Source organism: Doryrhamphus excisus, chromosome 11 (assembly GCF_030265055.1).
Source record: "Doryrhamphus excisus isolate RoL2022-K1 chromosome 11, RoL_Dexc_1.0, whole genome shotgun sequence".
NCBI classification, from domain to species: Eukaryota; Metazoa; Chordata; class Actinopteri; order Syngnathiformes; family Syngnathidae; genus Doryrhamphus; species Doryrhamphus excisus.
Window position 1 is genome coordinate 9,327,328 of NC_080476.1, and position 20,019 is coordinate 9,347,346.

At 40.5% G+C, this 20,019-nt stretch overlaps 1 protein-coding gene across 1 annotated transcript in view; it reads left to right on the plus strand.

The window, feature by feature from the left end:
* Window positions 1-20,019, plus strand: part of stk10 (serine/threonine kinase 10) — a 32,983-nt gene that overhangs the window by 7,909 nt on the left and 5,055 nt on the right. The window contains exons 2-13 of the mRNA XM_058088234.1: window positions 986-1,150; window positions 6,257-6,305; window positions 6,712-6,861; window positions 9,198-9,270; window positions 9,961-10,155; window positions 11,179-11,260; window positions 13,432-13,566; window positions 14,812-15,114; window positions 16,443-16,817; window positions 17,850-17,974; window positions 19,497-19,620; window positions 19,816-19,995. Coding sequence (XP_057944217.1) covers window positions 986-1,150; window positions 6,257-6,305; window positions 6,712-6,861; window positions 9,198-9,270; window positions 9,961-10,155; window positions 11,179-11,260; window positions 13,432-13,566; window positions 14,812-15,114; window positions 16,443-16,817; window positions 17,850-17,974; window positions 19,497-19,620; window positions 19,816-19,995 — 1,956 coding nt within the window. The remainder of the gene's footprint in view (window positions 1-985; window positions 1,151-6,256; window positions 6,306-6,711; window positions 6,862-9,197; window positions 9,271-9,960; window positions 10,156-11,178; window positions 11,261-13,431; window positions 13,567-14,811; window positions 15,115-16,442; window positions 16,818-17,849; window positions 17,975-19,496; window positions 19,621-19,815; window positions 19,996-20,019) is intronic.

Below are 20,019 nucleotides of genomic sequence, written 5' to 3' on the forward strand. Positions count from 1 at the left end.
TGTTTTTCATTTTTTATCCACATACCACCTATCACAATTGGCGCCAATTTGGGTTGAAGCACTGAAATCACAAAAACAGTTCTTCATATCTTTAAATGGCTTTTATCACACCTCATAATATGGTAAAAGTATGGTAAAAGTCATTTTCCTTTGTGATCCCAACATTGGCAATGTCATCACTAATTGAAGTCTGTTGAAAACACAGTGGTGTGATTAAAATACTACAATACCGCTACTTCTCTTTGTTGCAATACAGATTTATTCAGGTAAAGGCAAAACACCAGCAGTTCTTTCAGTATTGTGTAGAGAGTAATTGACTAATTTGCAGAACAATGGTGACAAGATGGGCTGTTCACTTGGCTGTCTTTTGGTCATTAAAGTTAGAAAAGCCAAATGGCTGTGCTGTGGGACTTCTAGTGTTAACGTAACACTTATGCATCATCCACTGTGGCCTTAAAGATCATTGAGTCGAGAAATCTGTTACTTGATCAGCGTCACTACATTATGGGTGTGTATGGTAAAAGGTTGAGGTGTTCACGGAGGAGTTGGAAGTATCTGGTGTCTCAGTGTTTACTCTTTCAAGCCTTGTTAACCGAGCGGCCGACTGTCAGACAGTTTGATGGCCTGGAGGGGAGATGTCCTGTTGACTCGCATTGTGGGCTGCCTCGGTGGGGGCTGGCTTGCGCACCCACACAAACATGCAGTGTGCTGAGAAGGGTAAAGAAGTGTGTAGCTGCGACCTTGTGTTGATTCAGATGTTTTCCCACAGCCCCTGTAGGACGACAGGCAGACATTAGAAGCCAATAGGCTGTTCCTGCTGCCAGCTTCCTAAAGGTCACAGTAGGGGCACATGCACACTTGCATGCGTAAAGAAATACATAACCTGCATTTTTACACTTGTCACTTCCTTACTCAGGTTATTGAAAGGGCTTGCGGTCGTTGATGTGCACCATCTAACATCAAGTTACTATGTTATCCTTTCCAGGCCTGCAACAAGGAGACGGGTGTTCTGGCTGCAGCTAAAGTGATTCCGACCAAATGTGAGGAGGAGCTGGAGGATTACATGGTCGAGATCGAAATCCTGGCCAAATGCGATCACCGCTATATTGTCAAGCTGCTGGATGCCTATTACTTCAACAACCATCTTTGGGTAGGTGGGACCAACACCATGAATGATGCAGACTAATGCATTATGTATGTATTTGTGTAAGCCAGTGGTTAATTATTTTCCGCCGGAAAATGTGTTTACGACCCGCTGATTGACATACTGGGTAGGCCGAAAAAGCCTCCTCTGGGCTCCCCAGCATGCCTTGCGGGCACTTTGTAATTACCAAGCTTCAAGTTTATGTTTATTGTTAGCACTTACTGTTGTTTAAATTATACGTATATATCAGCAGATTCTTGCTTTAAAATGTTGATCCCCTATGTCGATAAGCTCCTCCCCCGCCCCGCTGCAGCATTTAGAAAAAGTATGTGTGTGGTCTCTGTGCGACTTCGCCTTTGTGAAACTGCAAAACGTGCCTCAAAAAAGTTTTTTTTTTTGAAAAACTGAAACTGGTGCATCATTGGGGGCAAGAACTTGGCAGGATGTGGGGAGTTTGAGTCCCGCAATGTGATCATCTGTCAGGCAGCGGATATGAAACCCCGGTCCGCTCTTGAAACGGGCATTACGCACACTAATATCCCACGATCTCCTCTGCGGGCACAGAAGAGTGAGTCAGCTGCATCTGCACTTCAAAAGGCAGCAGATCTAGCTGGAGGGACCCAGCAGAGGTGGATAAACCTGCTTTTCATTCAGGTTTTCAGTTAACAATGTAAGAAGACTAGAAATAAATGCATTGTGAAATACAAAAGGTGAGCATTTTGTTCATGTTCTGGTAAAACAAACATATTGGCTTTCTTGAAATTAGCTATGAAAATAAATGTTACAAAATTTTTGTAAAAGTAGCTCACGGGCTTAGTACTTCATTGCAAGCATCAACAAATATATTACCACAGAAACTCCCACTGCCTTTCGTAGGCCCACGTTGTTTTTACACAAGATAAGTACCAAAAAAATGAACACATGCTAACAGGATGTTAGCTAGTTTAGTGAAACATGTCATCAAAGCCATATTTCTCCCACATATGAATGCTCTGTTGAAAGTGAAATGTAATAGGTGAAAACCAAATCTCATGGGTGACATAATGCATCAGGAGTGACCTGGTCTCTCCTCCCAGATGTTACAATAGGAATGTGCTGTGGATCCCCCTGTTTTCTGCTCTTGAGTTATATTTTCCTCACGTATACGTTTTTCAACCTCCAGCTTCTTCTAGCCAAGGAAAATGGTGACCTCGTGCTGTGCCGTGACCTTGAACATTCTGGGGATTTACAAGCCAGAAGGCTAAAGATAGTTGTCTTAGTGATGCTGAACCCCCTCAACTAGTTGTAGTAGTAGTAATTTTATTTATAGAAATGTCTGAGCAATAATGAGACCGCACTAGTAGCATTTGTCAATTCCTATGCAAAACGGCATTAAAAAAACCACGTATTTTTAAAAGCACTAATACAAAGTAAACACGTTAAACACATCTGTGTCACAGCCTTCCAGAATTGTCGTGTAGTCATGGTTTTTGTTGGCCATAGTTGGAATTCCTTAGCTACCCCCATTGCCCCCAAACAGTCAGATCTGGATTCAGTGTGGTGGTTAGTTTGTGCAACAAACATCCTTGCCTGCTCCCTATTCAAGCCACATGCTTCCCCTCAGTTCATCTTCTTCCAGATGCTGCTCAACACTTTCTATAGAACTTCATTCAACTTTGTTCCACTTGTAGTGCAGTCTAGGAAACTCAAATTTGCATTTTGAAACTTATTTCCCTTACTAATTAATGGGAGTAGAAATAATCAATTAGTAGGTCTTAGCTTTAAATGAGGGCATGCTTACTTCTTAAAAGAGTAAGGAATGTCGAGTTCTCTCATTATGTCATACATGACGGTGCATGCTATGAAGTTTTGTACAAATTCCGAGGCCCATGTTTCCAGAAAATATTGGTTGTAAACAGAATACAAAAACATACAAAGTTCTGCCACCTAATAGGTGAACTGAGCAAGCATGAAATGCGGCATTCCAGGTCTGACCAGTCCTGTAAGACATATGGGATGCAAGACAGAGGTTAAGTGAGAAGGTTTTTTTTCCCCCCTTTTCAGGAACAGTCCGCAGCGTGAGAAAAAGTTGGCCTTTAGCACAGTGACGGTACTGCAGACATCAGCACACTTGGAGGAACACGCATGCACTTAGAAGATACTTGAAAACAATACAAAGTCAACTTCTAACCACAAATGTATCACAATAACTAATTTCAAATGATCCCTACTGACCTAACAAGTATGTCATGTTTGATACATTCTTTAGCCTCTGATACGTGTTTTTTTTAGTCTTGCTGATCCAATTCCGTACTAATCCTCATTTTTGTTTTTGCGTTTGTACATGCATATCGCAGTTCCTCAGTAGTACACATCATGTTTTGACTTTGTTGGCCCGTCTTGGAGAAACCACGGATGACTGAACCATTCGTCAGAAACTTGAGTGTATGCTGCACACCATTAATTTGGTGGTATTTCAATTTCAGGGTACTGTAGGTTTTGTTGAAAGTTGTACATTCTTTACAGCTCTCAGCAGGATAAGATCAGCACTGTGACAAAGATGGGGACACTGCCATGTCAGCTCAAAGTACCGGGACACCTTGTCACATTTTGTAGTAACCTCACTTACTTAAAATAAACCTTGGCTTCTCAGAATAACATCTCACATTTTATATTGAAAAGTAAATGACTTTAATTAAAAGGGTAGTGGTCGTGCTGTAAAAGATGACTGGACCAGCCCAGAGTGGAAATGTTGTGCGTGTAGTTTGGCCGGTCGGGATGCATTCTTCATTGCCGCAACAACAACTTAGCCAGAAGTCAGTGCTCAGGTTAAAGGTTGACTTTATAAGCAACCACAATTCCATTTTTCCATACAAGTTTTGTAACTATCGTAATCCACTTTAAAAAATATAATATTGATTGTCGTCAGAGAATATTCAACAATAGGATTGTTATAGTTGTCTGCAATGATGTGAGGCTAATTATACTGGTACCTGTTTCTAATATTCCGGTGGCCTGATTTAGCCACATGCTTTACCCTTACCTACTAAAATGAAATTTAATTCAAATGAAAATTTATTGAATTGAAATATTAACCCCGGTAAACTTTGTTTTGTAGTAATATTTTGTATAAGTGATGTAATATTTATAATATATGTACTCTATATACTTTCATTTCTTGATGTTTACTTATTCAATTGTATGCAGTGGATATATTTTATAAAGAAAATTTGTTGACTGTTTAAAAATAAAGCTTAGATTTTTTTTCTTTAAGGGGGTTCTATTATGCTTTTTCCACTTTTCTGACCTATTAAGTGTAGTTAGAATGTTATTTCTCTTGTTTAATGATGCCAAAGTTTCAGATAATAAGGCTTGTGCCCTTGGGAAAGAACTTGGGATTACTCTGAATGCTCGGGTTTTAGAAGGTGTTCTAACACTGACGTTTTGTGATGTCACAGATTGCTATGCTTTCTTATATGGGCGTGTCCTGGAGGCCACATATACTCTCTGCACCCCCCAAGCTCTGCTTCTCTGTTTACGGTGGTAGCCATGTCTCCCAGGAAGTGTTTCTTCGGCTGTAAAGTAAAGCTACATTTGCTTACAATTCCTAACGGGGCAAACATCAGGCACAAGTGGTTGGAGTTCCTGATTCCCTACCAGCAAAAGAAAAATATTCTGTCAACAGTATTTCACACTGGACTGTTTTGTGAACATGGCCTAGTATGCAGCTGGACTAGCTAATGCTAAAGCTACTTACATTGAGAGACGTCTTGAAAGTAACCTCTTTTATTGAGAAACTTCGGACTGCATTCAGAATCAAACACATATGGCTCTATATTAAAAGCAGACATTTTAAAAAGATAATTCTCAGTTTCTTATCAACTCCTATAAAGTTGGGTTCGGCAGCTAGCGGCACAACACCAGAAGTCTCTCTGAACACTCTGACTGTACTGTATACAGAAACAGCCAATGCAGTCTGGAAAGCAAACAATGTTTGACTTGCACCTTGCATTTTAAGTAGGTTGTCTATGCTCCTATGACTATGAATGCATCCCTTCATTGCATCAACCTCTTTGATGTGCATACCTTTTGGCAGTACTGAAAGTCAACACCCCATGCAGAGTGTTGATGCTTTGACAGTGTTGTCGTAGCCAGTTTAGCATACAATGAGCTCATGCTGCAAATATGTGACAACATTGGTTAATTTGTATGTCTAGCATTGTAGCGAGAACATGATTGAACTGAATAAAAACAATTAATATACAATTAATACATTTTTTACAGTCCATTATTTCAATTACTAATTTTCACTGTTCACTTTTCTTTTAGCAGCAAACTTTTTCAGCAACAAACTATTTTCATACGATCAAGGCTCCAACAGCCAGCAAAGTGTTGATATGTGAACTGCTCCAAAAATGAAAGTGAAAGTTTAAAAAAAATGCACACAGCAGTGAACTGTTTGACGCAGTAACAAGCTGTGTATTGTTGCCATGGAGACAAGTCCCCGGGATACGTTTACTGACGCAAACAAAACATATAGGAATACGTTTTCGGGCCGCGTTTGACCCGTGGGCCATCTATTGAAGTGTTTTATGGGATTGAGGTCAGGACACTTAAATTCTTCCACATTATACTGTCATTCCGAACTGTACCTACCCAATTGGTATAGTCCAAAATGTCTCATTATACTTTTTAAGAATCAAATGAACTCGATTGATGCGATAAATGTCTATTTTGTATGCAGTATGTATAATCAGTGCGTGTTAGAGACTTTCGGGGGAAGACAGGAAATGAAAGATGCTTGTTAGAGGTTACAGTTGGCCAACAAGACATCATTTTAGGGAGTGTCCTCTGTTTTCTTTTTTCCTGACTTCTCAGTTGAACTGCTGTTATATATTTGGACAGTGAACTTCAGAGTACACGTTTGCCTCACGCTTCACACTCTGAATCTATGCCTGACTATGATGTAGAAGTCACACTAGTATACTTGGACATCCACTGGTGCTGACATGTAGCAGTAGTGAAAGTGCTGCTGTAATTTATTAATGCACAAATACGTTGTTTACACTTGCACAAGTCAACATGTCTGAAAAGGAGAAAGAATAATCTGCAACATTTGTTCTTTTTCTCTAGATCATGATTGAGTTCTGCCCAGGAGGCGCTGTGGATGCCACAATGCTAGGTAAGTCCCTCTGCTTTGTTAACAGCACTGTGACCTGGAGTTTTTAACACGATTCAAGTACGCTTCAAATTTGAAACAATACTTCTGCACCAAATTGGCCTTGAAGGCTGCAGAGATCAGACATGGTGGAGTCCTCTGCTGTGGGAAAGCCCCTCGTCTGTTTTCACAGCATAATCCCCATCCTCATAACAGTTTGTACCCCAAACTGCAAGCTAACTAAACACACCTCTTATCTGGGGATTACCGCATCAACACAACCTGTGAGGCTTTCTAGTCACAGCATGACCTTGTTTAATCTTCACTCCAGTCACTAGATCAGCACCCCTACCCTTAGATCAGAATTTGCAATGTTGACATTTTTGAACGCTTCATTCCACCTCCTCCTGACTGAGCGTCCACATCTTAGAGTTGGATCGAGGACTGACGGAGCCACAGATAAAGGTGGTCTGCCGGCAGATGCTGGAGGCTCTGACCTACCTCCACAGCATGAAGATCATCCACAGAGACCTGAAGGCTGGCAACATCCTCCTCATGTTGGAAGGGGACATCAAACTCGGTGAGAGTTGTTTTTAAAAATATTCCCCTCAGGATTTGGGTTTATTGTGATTATTTTCCAGAATGGAGATTCATCAGACACATTTTGTCCAACATGAGACCCCCTTTCCAGTGCATGGTTCTAACTGGTCCTTACCCCATGGTTTGTTGACCATGGGTACTGTGGTTTTGGACCTAAACCAAAAAACATGCTAACCGGGGCGTACACTAACCAAGGTTCCACTGTATTACCTTAAGTTTCCTGCCGTGCTTCAGCTCTGGGGTGTGATTAATTAATTACATTTAATTACATTGGCGCAAATCAATGTGAACCAAACACAGTTGTGATTTGGTCTACAACACATTAAAAAAAATGAGGCAAATATTTGGATCACTGTTTCCCAAAGTCAAAGCTGTTTTGTAAAAGGGCTGCTTTCATGAAAGAATTCATCTTTCAGAGGCTGAAATTAAAATCTGTAAGGCAGTCCATTAATTTTCTATGCTGTTTGTCCTCATTAGGGTCATGGCTGTATGCTGGAGCTTATCCCAACTGACTTTGTGCAAGAGGTGGGGTATTAGACCTGGACATATAGACAAACAACCATTCCCACGCACATTCATACCTAATATAGAGTAATATAACCAAACATGTATATATTTGGAATATAATAACTAGGGTGGTTTGATAAAAATCATATACTTTACCAAAAGCCATCACACTGTTGCATTACAGTGCAAATTTTCACATATGTTGTTTTTTCGGGTTCAGTGCACACCGACGCCCCTGAGTGGAACATCATAATGTGTGGGAAAGTTTGACATGCTTTCATTTTTTATGGGCCCCTTTTTGAAGAGTGTGCTACATACTTCACATTGCACTGCCGATGATGTGGACCAGTGGCGAGTGAGTTTCATATTTAAGGCATATAACGCTCTCCAAAAAAGTAGTGGAAAGTGGTTTCTTAACTGTGTCATTAAGGCAGTGCTGACATGGAAACATCAGGCATGAAATGTTATATTTAAATATTTAACTTTTTAACCTCTTGTCGAGAGGAAAAGCTGAACAATTTCACATAAAGAGATGTGGGTTTTAGAAATGTTGGCAGGTGCTATTTTTGTACCCTCCTTCAACTGGTTTTACCTGTGTGTGACTTATATTCTTCTTATATTCTTGTTTCAACATTCTTGCATTGTGAACTATATTTAGATACAAGCATTGGGTGTTGTCTCTTTAAAGTCATTGAGTCATCGTAGTCTCTGAAGTTATGGTGCTGTTAAACCAGCCGTGAATTTGTTGACTAAAATGGTGAAAATGTTTGTTTTGGACACGATGATTGAGGATATCTAGGATAAGTATCTCAAGCCAGTCATAGGAATGAAGAACACTAATTAAAATAAACACAATGGAACCTCTTGAGTCAAAACCACAACTTATAAAGACAAAAACATTTCTAAAATCTCCCAAAAATCTCCAGAATCATCTCACTTTAGACAGCAGATGCTATGCCTTTGAATTTTGTTTTTTTTATGACGTTTTGTTGACAAACGCTTCTGCGACTTGACTTTGACATTAGCCAGTGAAGTTAAGTTTTTTTTCATCATTTTACTGTTTTAAAGTTGTAAATGGTCATTCAAAAGAATTGCTTGATAACTGTCAACCTGAAACTTTATTATTATCATATATTTTTAGTTTATGAATATTATTAATTATATTTCCACGCTTTTGCAGATGGTATTTGAGCTTATGTTGGTAACTCGACCCTTTTACAATGAAATATTTGATTAATACCAAATAATTCAGTTAATACTAATACAGTGGAACCTTGTACACCCCGGTCTTCGTGAACTAGATTGACAAACTAGGTTTAAGTGCCCAAACAAAGTATTCATGCATTGGTGGGACACATTGGTTTGGGACACTATAGGCAGATTTTGCCATAGGAATCTTTTAATCATATTTATTCATTTTGTGTGAGAGGATTATTTCTTCATAGGATTCACACACAATGATGAACAACTCTGTTTCTGTCTCCTTCCTTCCTCCTTTTAAGCAATGGGGTATATGACAATGAATGCGTGACACTGCCATTTGCCTCCCCATCACCCTCCCCATTCGTAATTTATCAATTTGAATTGACACTTATGTATTTTTATAATAGTTATTCTCTATGAAATGTATTTTTTGTTATTTTTGGGTGTCTGGAACATATTTGGATTTATATCATTTTGTCTCTGGGAAAAATGCTTTTGGAATAGATACAGATGAATGCCGAAAACCAACGTTCCTCTGTACTACTAATAAAAAAATATATATATGAATCTGCAAACTGTTTTAACTCCAATATGTATTTTTTCTAGCTGATTTTGGTGTTTCTGCTAAAAACACCAAAACACTCCAGAGAAGAGATTCTTTCATCGGCACGCCATACTGGTGAGTAAGATATGGGCTCCCGTACACCACAGGAACGTAACAGCATCAAGTGAATGCTAAATTTACATGTTTGGGAAACGTTGCATTGAAATGACTCTTATATGTCCTGAGCTGTTACGGTGTCATAAATTCTAAAGCAAAATGCTTTTGATCTCATTCCCACAGCGCATTCTATAAAAAGCATGATGTTGTATGTCAACTCATTGCTTTACTCCTACAATGTTGTCACAACAGAGCCCTTCCCTCCTCTATCCCTGAACAAACTGGTAGCGTCTCGTTTGAAGGCTTCAGCGTTGAACCTTGAGCCACAGGGTTCTCCCGCTTATATGAATGTTGCTGAGTCAATCATTGCCTAGAATAGCTCCATCATCGATTCAGAAAGAGCGGCCCACTTCACTATCTCTACACAATAATGAGTTCTGAAAAGCCGTAATGCCGCAAGTCTTTGCTTAAGCTCTGTGATTACAAAAGATAACAAAACAAATGTTGTACAAACATCTGAACACAGGTTAGTGTTGCAGGGTCTTTCTAAGAACCATCAGCACATTGACGGCAACAAATTGAGCCGTATTGTGAGCTTGCTATTGACATACACAGAATACTGGAATATTACTGCTTTGAATGCTTTTAGATAGAAGTCGTCTCTGGAGTCACTCAAGGGTTGCAGTACAATTGTTCTCTTTCTGCCAGGATGGCCCCCGAAGTGGTCATGTGTGAAACTATGAAGGATGCTCCGTATGACTACAAGGCCGACATCTGGTCCCTCGGGATTACTCTCATCGAGCTCGCCCAGATAGAACCACCACACCATGACCTCAACCCTATGAGGGTGCTGCTAAAGATCGCCAAGGCGGAGCCTCCCAGCCTGGAACAACCAAACAAATGGTGAGAGATGAATTTAAACCTTCCCTGAATAATATAAATGGCGTCTTTATTGACATTTTGATACTTACATTCATCCCTCACTGCTTCACGTTTTGGGATTTTAAGGCAAATCAAATTTGATCTGTTTTTTTGCCAAAATTAAAAATTTTCAAACATAAAATTACTGAATACAAATATAAGGCATTCGAAAGATGCCTTCAAAGATGCTGTGAATGATGGAGTATTCTTCCCTGGTCATTAGGTGTCAGTAATGTTACTTAATCTTCAGTTAGATGCACCAGCGCTAAACAACGGGCTTTCATTGCAGGTTAATCTCTAATAACAAAAATCCAGAATAAAAACACAGGCTGTTGTTGTGGCCATAACACATAATAACCTAAAACTCAACTCCGAATCCCTGATGTCACTTCCTGTCAGATGATATGACATCTGTAAAGTTTAAAGAGAATGCTTTGCTATCAGGTGTCATTTATTTCCTTGCTGAAAAACTGTGTCCTGAAAAAAGGGGTAAAAAAAAAAAACACATTGAGATGCAGGGCCTTCATCTTGACTGTCAATACCACTGTCAAGTCATTTGGTCGGTAAAGTAAATACAAACGGAACAGCGCAAAATGGCTGTAATACAATAAAATATAGAATTAATGAATTTGGTACTACTGTACGATTGAATCCCATCTTCAGACTATAGAAACAACTTGTGACATTGCACCTGAAAAAAAATGCTGACAGGCCCACTTTTCCCACTCATTCACTTTTATGAGTCTAGATGCGCTACATTGCGTTCATATACTGTACGCTCAATGCGCTGCATGGCCCTCTTTCCTGTCGAGGCCTCCATTTGTACGAAAGCCAGCCAGATAATGTGCATGCATCACTACAACATTTCTAGAACTGTTCTGTTTTGAACCTTTTTGCTATGTTAAGCTAACATTGTCTCCCTCCCAATTTTCTTCATTAGCCTTCATATATATATATATATATATATATATATATATATATACTGTATATAAAATGTTTTTGCAGGTCACCAGAGTTTAAAGATTTTCTAAGGAGGGCATTGGAGAAGAATCCAGAGACCCGCCCGACAGCAGTGCAGCTCCTGGAGGTGAGAGGATAATCAATTTAAATTAAGGCAGAAGAAAAGAATGATTGTACTCATTTTTACCTATAACATCTTTCTAAATCATATTTTCCCTCTAAAAAATTATCTCAAAAGTTTTAGTTTTTAAACATGTTGGTTTGACAGTGAGGAGATTGTGGGTTCACATCCCAAACATATTCATGTTAGGTTAAATGGAGACTCTAAATTGGTGTGGATGGTTTGTCTATGTGCTGTGTGATTGGTTGGTGACCAGTCTCAAAGGGAGTTATGAAATAACCAAAAAGGATTCCCACCTATTACTAAGGCAATTTTCTTGCCAACTTTCTGAAAAAAAAGCAAAAGAAACATGAGCAACAGTGTGGTTTCAAGCACGAGAGCGGCATCTCATTTATTGCAATTCCGGCCACCGTTTCCTGGCCTTCAATCCCGCAGCTGAGGGAACACCAGCTGTTTACATTCCCAGAACATGTCGGGATCACGCCTCGCCTCATTCTCTGCCAGCCAGCCAGTTAGAGAAGCGAAAGATGAAAAGGCGAGATCCAGGCGGGCTCAGTGGGTGGGGTGGGGGGGAAGAGACGGGCGCAGTTTGGTTTTTGGTGCCGTGCTGGATGGTTTAGATGTGTATCATGGTTTGTGCTTGTGATGTATCAGATAGTTGTGCGTGCATGTGGCATGCTTTTAGGTCAGATTAGCATGTTTGAGAGAATCGTAATCATGAATCATAGATAAGGTGCATGATTTTGTTCCAGTAGCTATATGAACTTGGGAAAACAAAATAACATAGCATGGTACTGAGTAGTGACCCTTGCTGGACTCCTAGATAGAGTATATCATTCAGTATCAGTAACAGTCCTCACTTATACAGAGCCGCTAAGAGACATGGTTGCGCAACACTAGTGGGTTGATATGATGTGCTGTGATGTATTAAACTCGTCCTAGTTTCTAGGAAGGATTAGGCCGGTTTTGATATTTTATAACCCTAATCCTGAATCTTGGAATCAAATTGCTCTCACTTACCAGCACACGGTACATGTCCAGGTTTACACTGCTTCCTCCCAGTCATTGCAACACAGGTCGCCTTGTGTTCTGCTTCCCCAAAATGGTTCATGTTTAACCTTTTACCAGGCACCCGTGCATGCATGACACACTATCAGTGTGCTTCTAACGCAATGTAAAACCACAAAAGAGGACATAAGCTTCACTGTTCTGCCTTTTTTCCTCCTCACTGACTCTGGATTCAGTTTGTTTTGAACTAGTCCTATACTTAAAGTAACAATATGGAATTGTTGCATCTTTCATAACATGGTTGCCATGCCACGCCACAGTGCACCCATTATATGATATAATAAGCCCATATTTTAGCTGAGCAAAATACACAACAACCGCTCATTATGGTTAATTATGCAAAAACATTTTCAGACGTGTGCAGGACCTGTCTTAATTATGTTTTACTTATTTGACCCTTGAGGATACAAGTCGGCATTTGTCCAGAGTTGCCCTCACTTTTAAAGCACTGTGTCAGCCTAAATCAGTCCCCACATCCACAAGGACCCTTCACAGGATAAGTGTGATGGATGTTTACTGCTAATGCATTGTATGTCAGCCATCTGTGCTGTAATAGGATGCCACTCAGCATTTACACTTTCTGCCTTGTTAAACATTAGTGTGCTGTTGTTTTTGATCAACCAAGTGAAGACAAGAAAAAAAAAACAGCTGAAGCCAAATGGAATAAACTGTGGCAAGTAACGCAGCAACAACACTAAGCACGTCTGCAAACGTGCATGCTTAAATGCTCAGCCACGTTTGCAAAAGGAGGCTTCCTTTTGTCAGTTGCTCCAATTAAATTACACAGCATGTGAATAATAGATGAGTCTTTTTTCTCTCTGCAGAACTCAACTTTAAAACAGGCGTATTCATGCTGTTGGGTCTCATGCACACTTTTGCCTTCCAAAGTGAAAGAATTAGCAATACGTCATATGTATTTGTTGCTTTAAAGTTTGAGGCATTGCTGCATGTTCTGCAGTTGAAGCTGACAAGTGGCAGGTTGGCTTTCATCAGCAGTAAAACTGGCCCCTTTATACTCGTTCTCTGTGGTTGATGACTGCCATAACTCACATTTTCATCACAAACGAACCCAATTCTATATTCCTTATCTTCTTTATGTGTCCCCTCAGCACCCTTTTGTGAGTTCGGTGACGTCGAACCGCCCGCTGAGGGAGCTGGTAGCCGAGGCCAAGGCTGAGGTCATGGAGGAAATCGAGGACAATAGAGAGGAAGGAGAGGAGGACGACACCTTGGAGCTCACTGTGGTACCAAACCCTGCCTCATATGTCTATTCTTATTGACTTCTGTATCATACTTGGTACCTACAAATACTACTCCATCTTCAGTCATGGTCACATTAACAGCCCCCAAATCTCTCCTCGGCTATGACTGTCAGTAACTAGCAGCTCATATCTCAAATTTTAGCTCACAGTTTAAAGCAAAACATAAACAAATCAGCTGAGAAAGGGCTTGCATTAAAAAAACTCCTTAGTTTGGGACACTCGCATGCCAAGGTACCAGTGTATAAATGATAAATACCAGCAATGCTCCAGTGCCTTCTCACATCTCTCTTTGGCGTGTTGCAAGAGCAATCTTCCAGGGCTCTGAAGCTGAACGATAATTCAAAATACCCTTTTCTTTGCCCATTTCTGTTACTGTGTATCCACATCCATCACTGTATTTCCTCAAACTACGGTGTGGGCTGAAATTCAGGTCAAGTCAGCTTAATTGCTTTTAAAACAAAAATCTTTCGGTCAAAGAGACACATGAAACTAACTATTACATCTTTGACAAAGATAATTATGGTCGGGCTATGAGTAAAACTGGACATACAACCAACCTTGTTTACCTCCACCCCTTTTAAACAGCATTTCTGGGTAAACAGTGCCTTCCTGCCAAGGGACTGAAGGTCGCTTCTGGCAGAGGCCATTCATGTGTCCACAGAGGCCATGCGATTACAAAGTAACATAGAGCACGAGGCTGTTCTTTACCACCCTCAGGAAAAACAAAAGAACAGTAACCGGAACACTTCATGCAGCAGCTCTTTTAAATTTAGACCTTGACTGTGGTCTTAGTCCTGTTTAAAAAAAAAAAAAAAAAAGGAAAGTGCTGGCTAAACTATTTGTCTGGACATTGTTCTTTCTCAGCTGTACTAGACTGTTGACCCACAGATCCTAGAAATGTCAAGGAGATCATAAAGCTCCATGTTGGTTTAGTTTAGTGAGGTATTTCACATAATCCCGATGCTGAGCTGTGTCTATCGCTGACTTAAGAATGTCTGCAACATCCGGAAATGACTACAATTTTACATGCAAGGTTGCAAAAACTGCCATTTCCTTAAAATCTGTTGATAAATGGAATGCACATAATGTAAGTTGCAATACCCTTAACATTCTGTATATCTAATTAGACAAAGGTTGCTTGGCTTGAAGGCTGTTGGCATCCATTTAAATTACAGCATTTTTCCATATCAATGCGTAACCAAAGTCCACCTGTCTTGGCCATTCTAGACCAGTCACACCAGTTTGGAAGGAGACCAGTCTCCGGAACCCCAGAGCCCCATCACACCCTTCCCAAACACACCACAGTCTCTGCTGGAAAAGGGGTCTGTCTCGCCCACAAAGGAGCTGCCAAGCCCCATAATGGCCACCCCTGTCCCCCTACCGAGGCACAACCTGCCCTCTAAGGATCAGGTGGACTTTGGGGATAAGCTGGAGTCTGAGAAATATGAGAGCGTCGTGTCGATCAAGACGTCGAGCTCCGACTCAGGCATCGAGGATGGGAAGAGCACTCCCACATCTGAGGAAGAGAAGGTAGGCTTCATAAGCTTTTCTGTAAGTTTATGTTCTTTTGATAATATACAATTGATTTATTTAAATTTTAATATTGTTTTAGCGTTTGATTGTCTTAGTAGGATTTTTTATTTCCTTTCCTTTTTTAATCTCTACATTGCCGTGTGGGGGTATGTGTTTTCGATGATTTACGATCATCACGAGTTACGATATGATTTCAAAACCATGTCATTTCAAAAACAATTCCATATGATTCAATACTGTATACAAACGGTATGATTCTAGTTTTCACACAGCTGTAGGCTTGCCCACCTCCCAGCTCTGCTGCATTCTTTTGTCTTAGGAGTGTGCAATCCAAAGAAATACAGCTGAAATAGGTGCAGATTACGGAAGATCTAGAAAGCTTTCTGTGCAGGTTACTGTATGTAGCGGTTCCATAACTCAATAAAAAGGGCCGGATTTGCAAGGACTAAAATATTCACAAGTTATTTTTTTTTCCTCTTGGTTAATTTCTTGGTTAATTTCCAAAATTCACTAATTTCATTGAATGTATATATATTTTCATTTGACAGGCAGACGGGAAGAGTAAGATGTGGAGGCGTTACGTTAGATGCAACATCTGCAGTGTGCAAGTTAGCCAGGGCTCCAGCACCAGCAAAGCAAAGAACACTAGGAATTTGTGGCAACACCTAAAAGTAAATCACAGATAGGCATGCCCTTATGTTGACAGTGTGACTAGTTCATTTTCATGTAGTCTTTTCCTTCTTTGTGTTGAGTCATATTTTGGGTATAATAAGAATTTATGCTCATGTACAGTATATACTCCTGTGTATATTAATATTATTTCATAGAGCAAACAATATATCATATATATTTTCCAGCCACCGATATTGGCATCTGCCCAAAACTCCCATATTGACCAAGGTGTAGTCTGTGCTAATACAGTGATATTTAAATCCATTCTCCTCTTCAGGCATGCTAAGCATGCACGCCAATGGCTGATTCTTATCGATCCAGGAGGATGCTACCGAAACCGCTTGCATATCCGGTCACATCGGTTTATTGTTCATAATCCTAGTGTGTGCATTAATTTATTCATTCCATGAATCCAAACAACCACACAAGTTGGGAAAGGAAATACATTTTCTTGATAGGAAATAATGGAGTAAATTAATCTGTTCCAGGGTTAAACTGTGACTATCATAAGAGGAAAGGAAATGCATTTTCTTGATAGGAAATAATGGAGCAAATTAATCTGTTTCAGGGTTAAACCGTGACTATCAAGGTCTTATGAGAGATGCATGATTTTGTATTTAGAGAGACATTCCCATCAAATTTTTGTTTACTAGGTTCCTGTGGAGACTGAACAACTTCCGTCTCTCCCCCAATCTGAGGCATCTGAAGAGAGTGTGGACATCATTATCAATTCCCCAGACCTGCCGCTAACCAAGAACCAGTTCTCTATGGATGTTCCCAGTTATCGTCCAACACCGACCCCAGTACTAGATTCTGCCGATATCTCACCAGCACCTAGTTCCGGACCGAGCAGCATTCTAAGCAAGATGAGCGCTGATCGAGCATCAATAGGATCCACTCCCGAAGCGGGTGCACCATACACGAACGGACGCATCAATAGTGTACGGCACTCTTACCCGGGCAGGGTGGCGTCGGAGACCATGGATAACATGTTGCTCAACAAGGAGAGCTTCTCCGTATCTGCAAGGGTGAGTTCATATCAAGTGAATATTACATCACTGGAAGAATGAGTAGTACATATATTTATTGTCTTGCATGTCAATTTACATAGTTAAACTGTATGAGTTAGGTGTAAAAAGGGGGCAAAGAAAAGCGCTCCCAGTGTCTTCAGGAAAACCCCTCCTTGGAAAATTTTTTTCTCAGCATGCAGCGAGGAACTGAAAGTGCATTATGTTGTGTGTTTTGGGGTGTGGGTGTAACACCGCCGAGACAGAGGACAGTCTGTGTTCATACAGGAGACATACAGTATAATATTTAAGAGCCACTTTACACGAGGAAAACAGGTCGGTCTGTTCATGTTTCAGTCTTTTAAAAATGCTGACTTTCCCCCCCCGGTGCTGTCATGTATAAACTGCACAGACATAGAATGATGGCACCTGTGTGAAAGAAGGGGCAGGGATGTCAACTTTCTCACACAACACTGATTTCATGCATGCATTTCATGCATCATGCACCCATGCAGGATGGGTCAAAGGGTTAAGGCTTAACGCTGTCATACATTAAACTAACACAGCAATACATTTAGAAGAAACACTTTCTTCACTGGAGTCCCAACAAGTCCTTCCTTGAAGCAAGAAATATGCATGATGTTCCATTCACTGGGGCCCACTGTGGCCTTTGTGTGGGCACAATCCAGCGCTGACCTCAGTGAATTGAGGTCTCTGTGCGCCTCACTGTCACCCAGCTGCTTCTGGAGCTTTATAGATTGACCGGGACTGTTGTTGACTCTGTGGTGGAGTCTTGTCTCTTTGTCGCACTTGCAAGTTTTTTTTTTTCCAGAACAGATTATTCAGCAGAGAGGCAATGCAGTGTCAGTGAATGGACTATGGACAGGCCGGGCGTATTCAGTATAATGGAGTGCACTTCTACACCAATGCAAACCACAACAAGCCACTTATTAAAGTGATACATTCTGTCTGACACAGTTTTTCAAGAGCTTATCCCTCAGTATTGTACTTAATTTCATCATTATATTTTTGCTCCTCATCTCCTTCCTTCAGGACTATTCGCGGAAGACTCTAAAGCGAACCAGGAGGTTTATGGTCGATGGTGTCGAAGTGAGCGTGACCACCTCAAAGATCATCAAGGACGATGAGAAGAAGGATGAGGAGATGAGATTCCTGAGGTGTGTGGACCCAATACGAAAACAGTCATTAAAACAAACCAAACACATCGTTATCTTGTAATATGGCAAATGTATTGTCATAAAATACACCGACAGTCAATAGAAACTTTATTTTGAAGCCCTTAAGTGGACCTTTCTCATTAATTATTTAAGCAATTGGCATACAGAAAAGAATAATTTAAAAACACAACAAAAGTAAATGGCACCTGGCAAACAGTCAACATCGGGTAGATTTAGATTTTTTTGTTCCTGCAAGGTGTTTCCCGTGCTGTACGCCTGGCATGGTGAAACCGGTCCCGCAGGTATTGCAACTGGATGTACCGATCCTGGTCGGGAGTTGTCACTCTTTCGTCTTGGACAGAGCTTGCTGAGTTGTGGCAGGTTTCTAATTGTGGGTCGGGAAGAGCCTATACGCCAGGCTATTTGACGATAGCTCAAACCGGCCTCCACTTGAGGCTTTAGTTCACTGGACTAATAATTCTGCCCTTTATAGACCTCCAAAACCAATCCTGAAATGATGCAGACACCCACTTTAAAACTTTTTCTCATAATATGACAAACATTATTCCTCACAATATTGTTACCTGGATCCTGCATCTTATGTAAAAGTAGTTTTTTTTTCATATTACAACTTTTTATTCACATTTTTTCCTCTCAATGTAACAACTTTATTCATTCAATTTCTACCGTATATCCTCACGAGGGTCACAGCCGTGCTGGAGCCTATCCTAGCTGTCTTCGGGCAAGAGGTGGGGTACACCCTGGACTGGTTGCCAGCCAATCACGGGGCACATATAGACAAACAACCATTCAAACTCATTCATTCATACCTGTGTTCAATTAACCTAGCATGTTTTTGGAATGTGGGAGGAAACCGGAGTACCCGGAGATGCACGGGGAGAACATGCAAACTCCACACAGAGATGGCCGAGGGTGGAATCGAACTCCGGTCTAGCTCGTCTACCGTGCAGCCTCAAATAAAATTTCCATGTTGACTTTAACCTTGTAAAAGTAGAATTAGTTTTATCCTATCATATTATATGTATATAGTGTAGTAGTGGCATCATCTTTTGAAAAATATTGTATTCTTTTATTTTACTCAAAATTAAGAGTTTGTCATATTATGACTTCATTCTTTCAATATTGAAACATTTTTGTATGATATTACAACATTGTGTCATAGAATCGCAAGTTTTTTTTTCTCTTATTACATTAATCTGACAATGTTTTTTCTCATATTGCAAGTTTTCGCCAATAAAACATTTTCAAAAATTATTTCATATAATGAATTCAGGCATGCGTCTTCACCTGTGATTTACCTCATATAGTTTAGACTTAAATGGTTAATAATGAATGAACAAAATCCTTGCAAAGTGCCTGAAGTCATACAGTACATGATTGCCTAAAGCCCTATAGATGCATTACTAATGTCACCTAGTGGTAGGAATATGACACTACAGCTACACCACAATAATAATGACAATGTCAATTTGTGTGTGTGTGTGTGTGTGTGTGTGTGTAGACGCCAGGAGCTACGTGAACTGCGTTTACTCCAGAAGGAGGAGCAACGATCTCTGGCTGACCTTCAAGCCAAACTGGAAACGCAGAGAGATCAAATGCAAAAACGCTTCGACCAGGAAATGAATGTGAGTCACACGGCAACACCTGTACCATTAATTGTCTGAAGTAGTAAAACACCCACATTTGGTGCGTCATTGAGTCACATGTGTCTTAAGATCAAAAACAAGCTGATGGATCCAGATTGTGAAAGTCCATATCCCATAGGAAGTTATGGAAATGTCACCCTTATATTTAAATTTTTTTGTGTCACCTGCTCCCAGGCCAAGAAGAAGCACTACGATACGGACCTGGAGAACCTGGAGAAACAACAGAAGCAGGCCATTGAGAAGATGGAGGCGGACCACAACATTAAGCTCAAAGACGAGACCAAACGCATCAAAGCGGAGCAGCAGCGCGAGTACCAGAAGTTTCAGGAGCAGCTCAAGCAAAAGAAGAAGGAGGTAGGTACACCCATTACGACACCG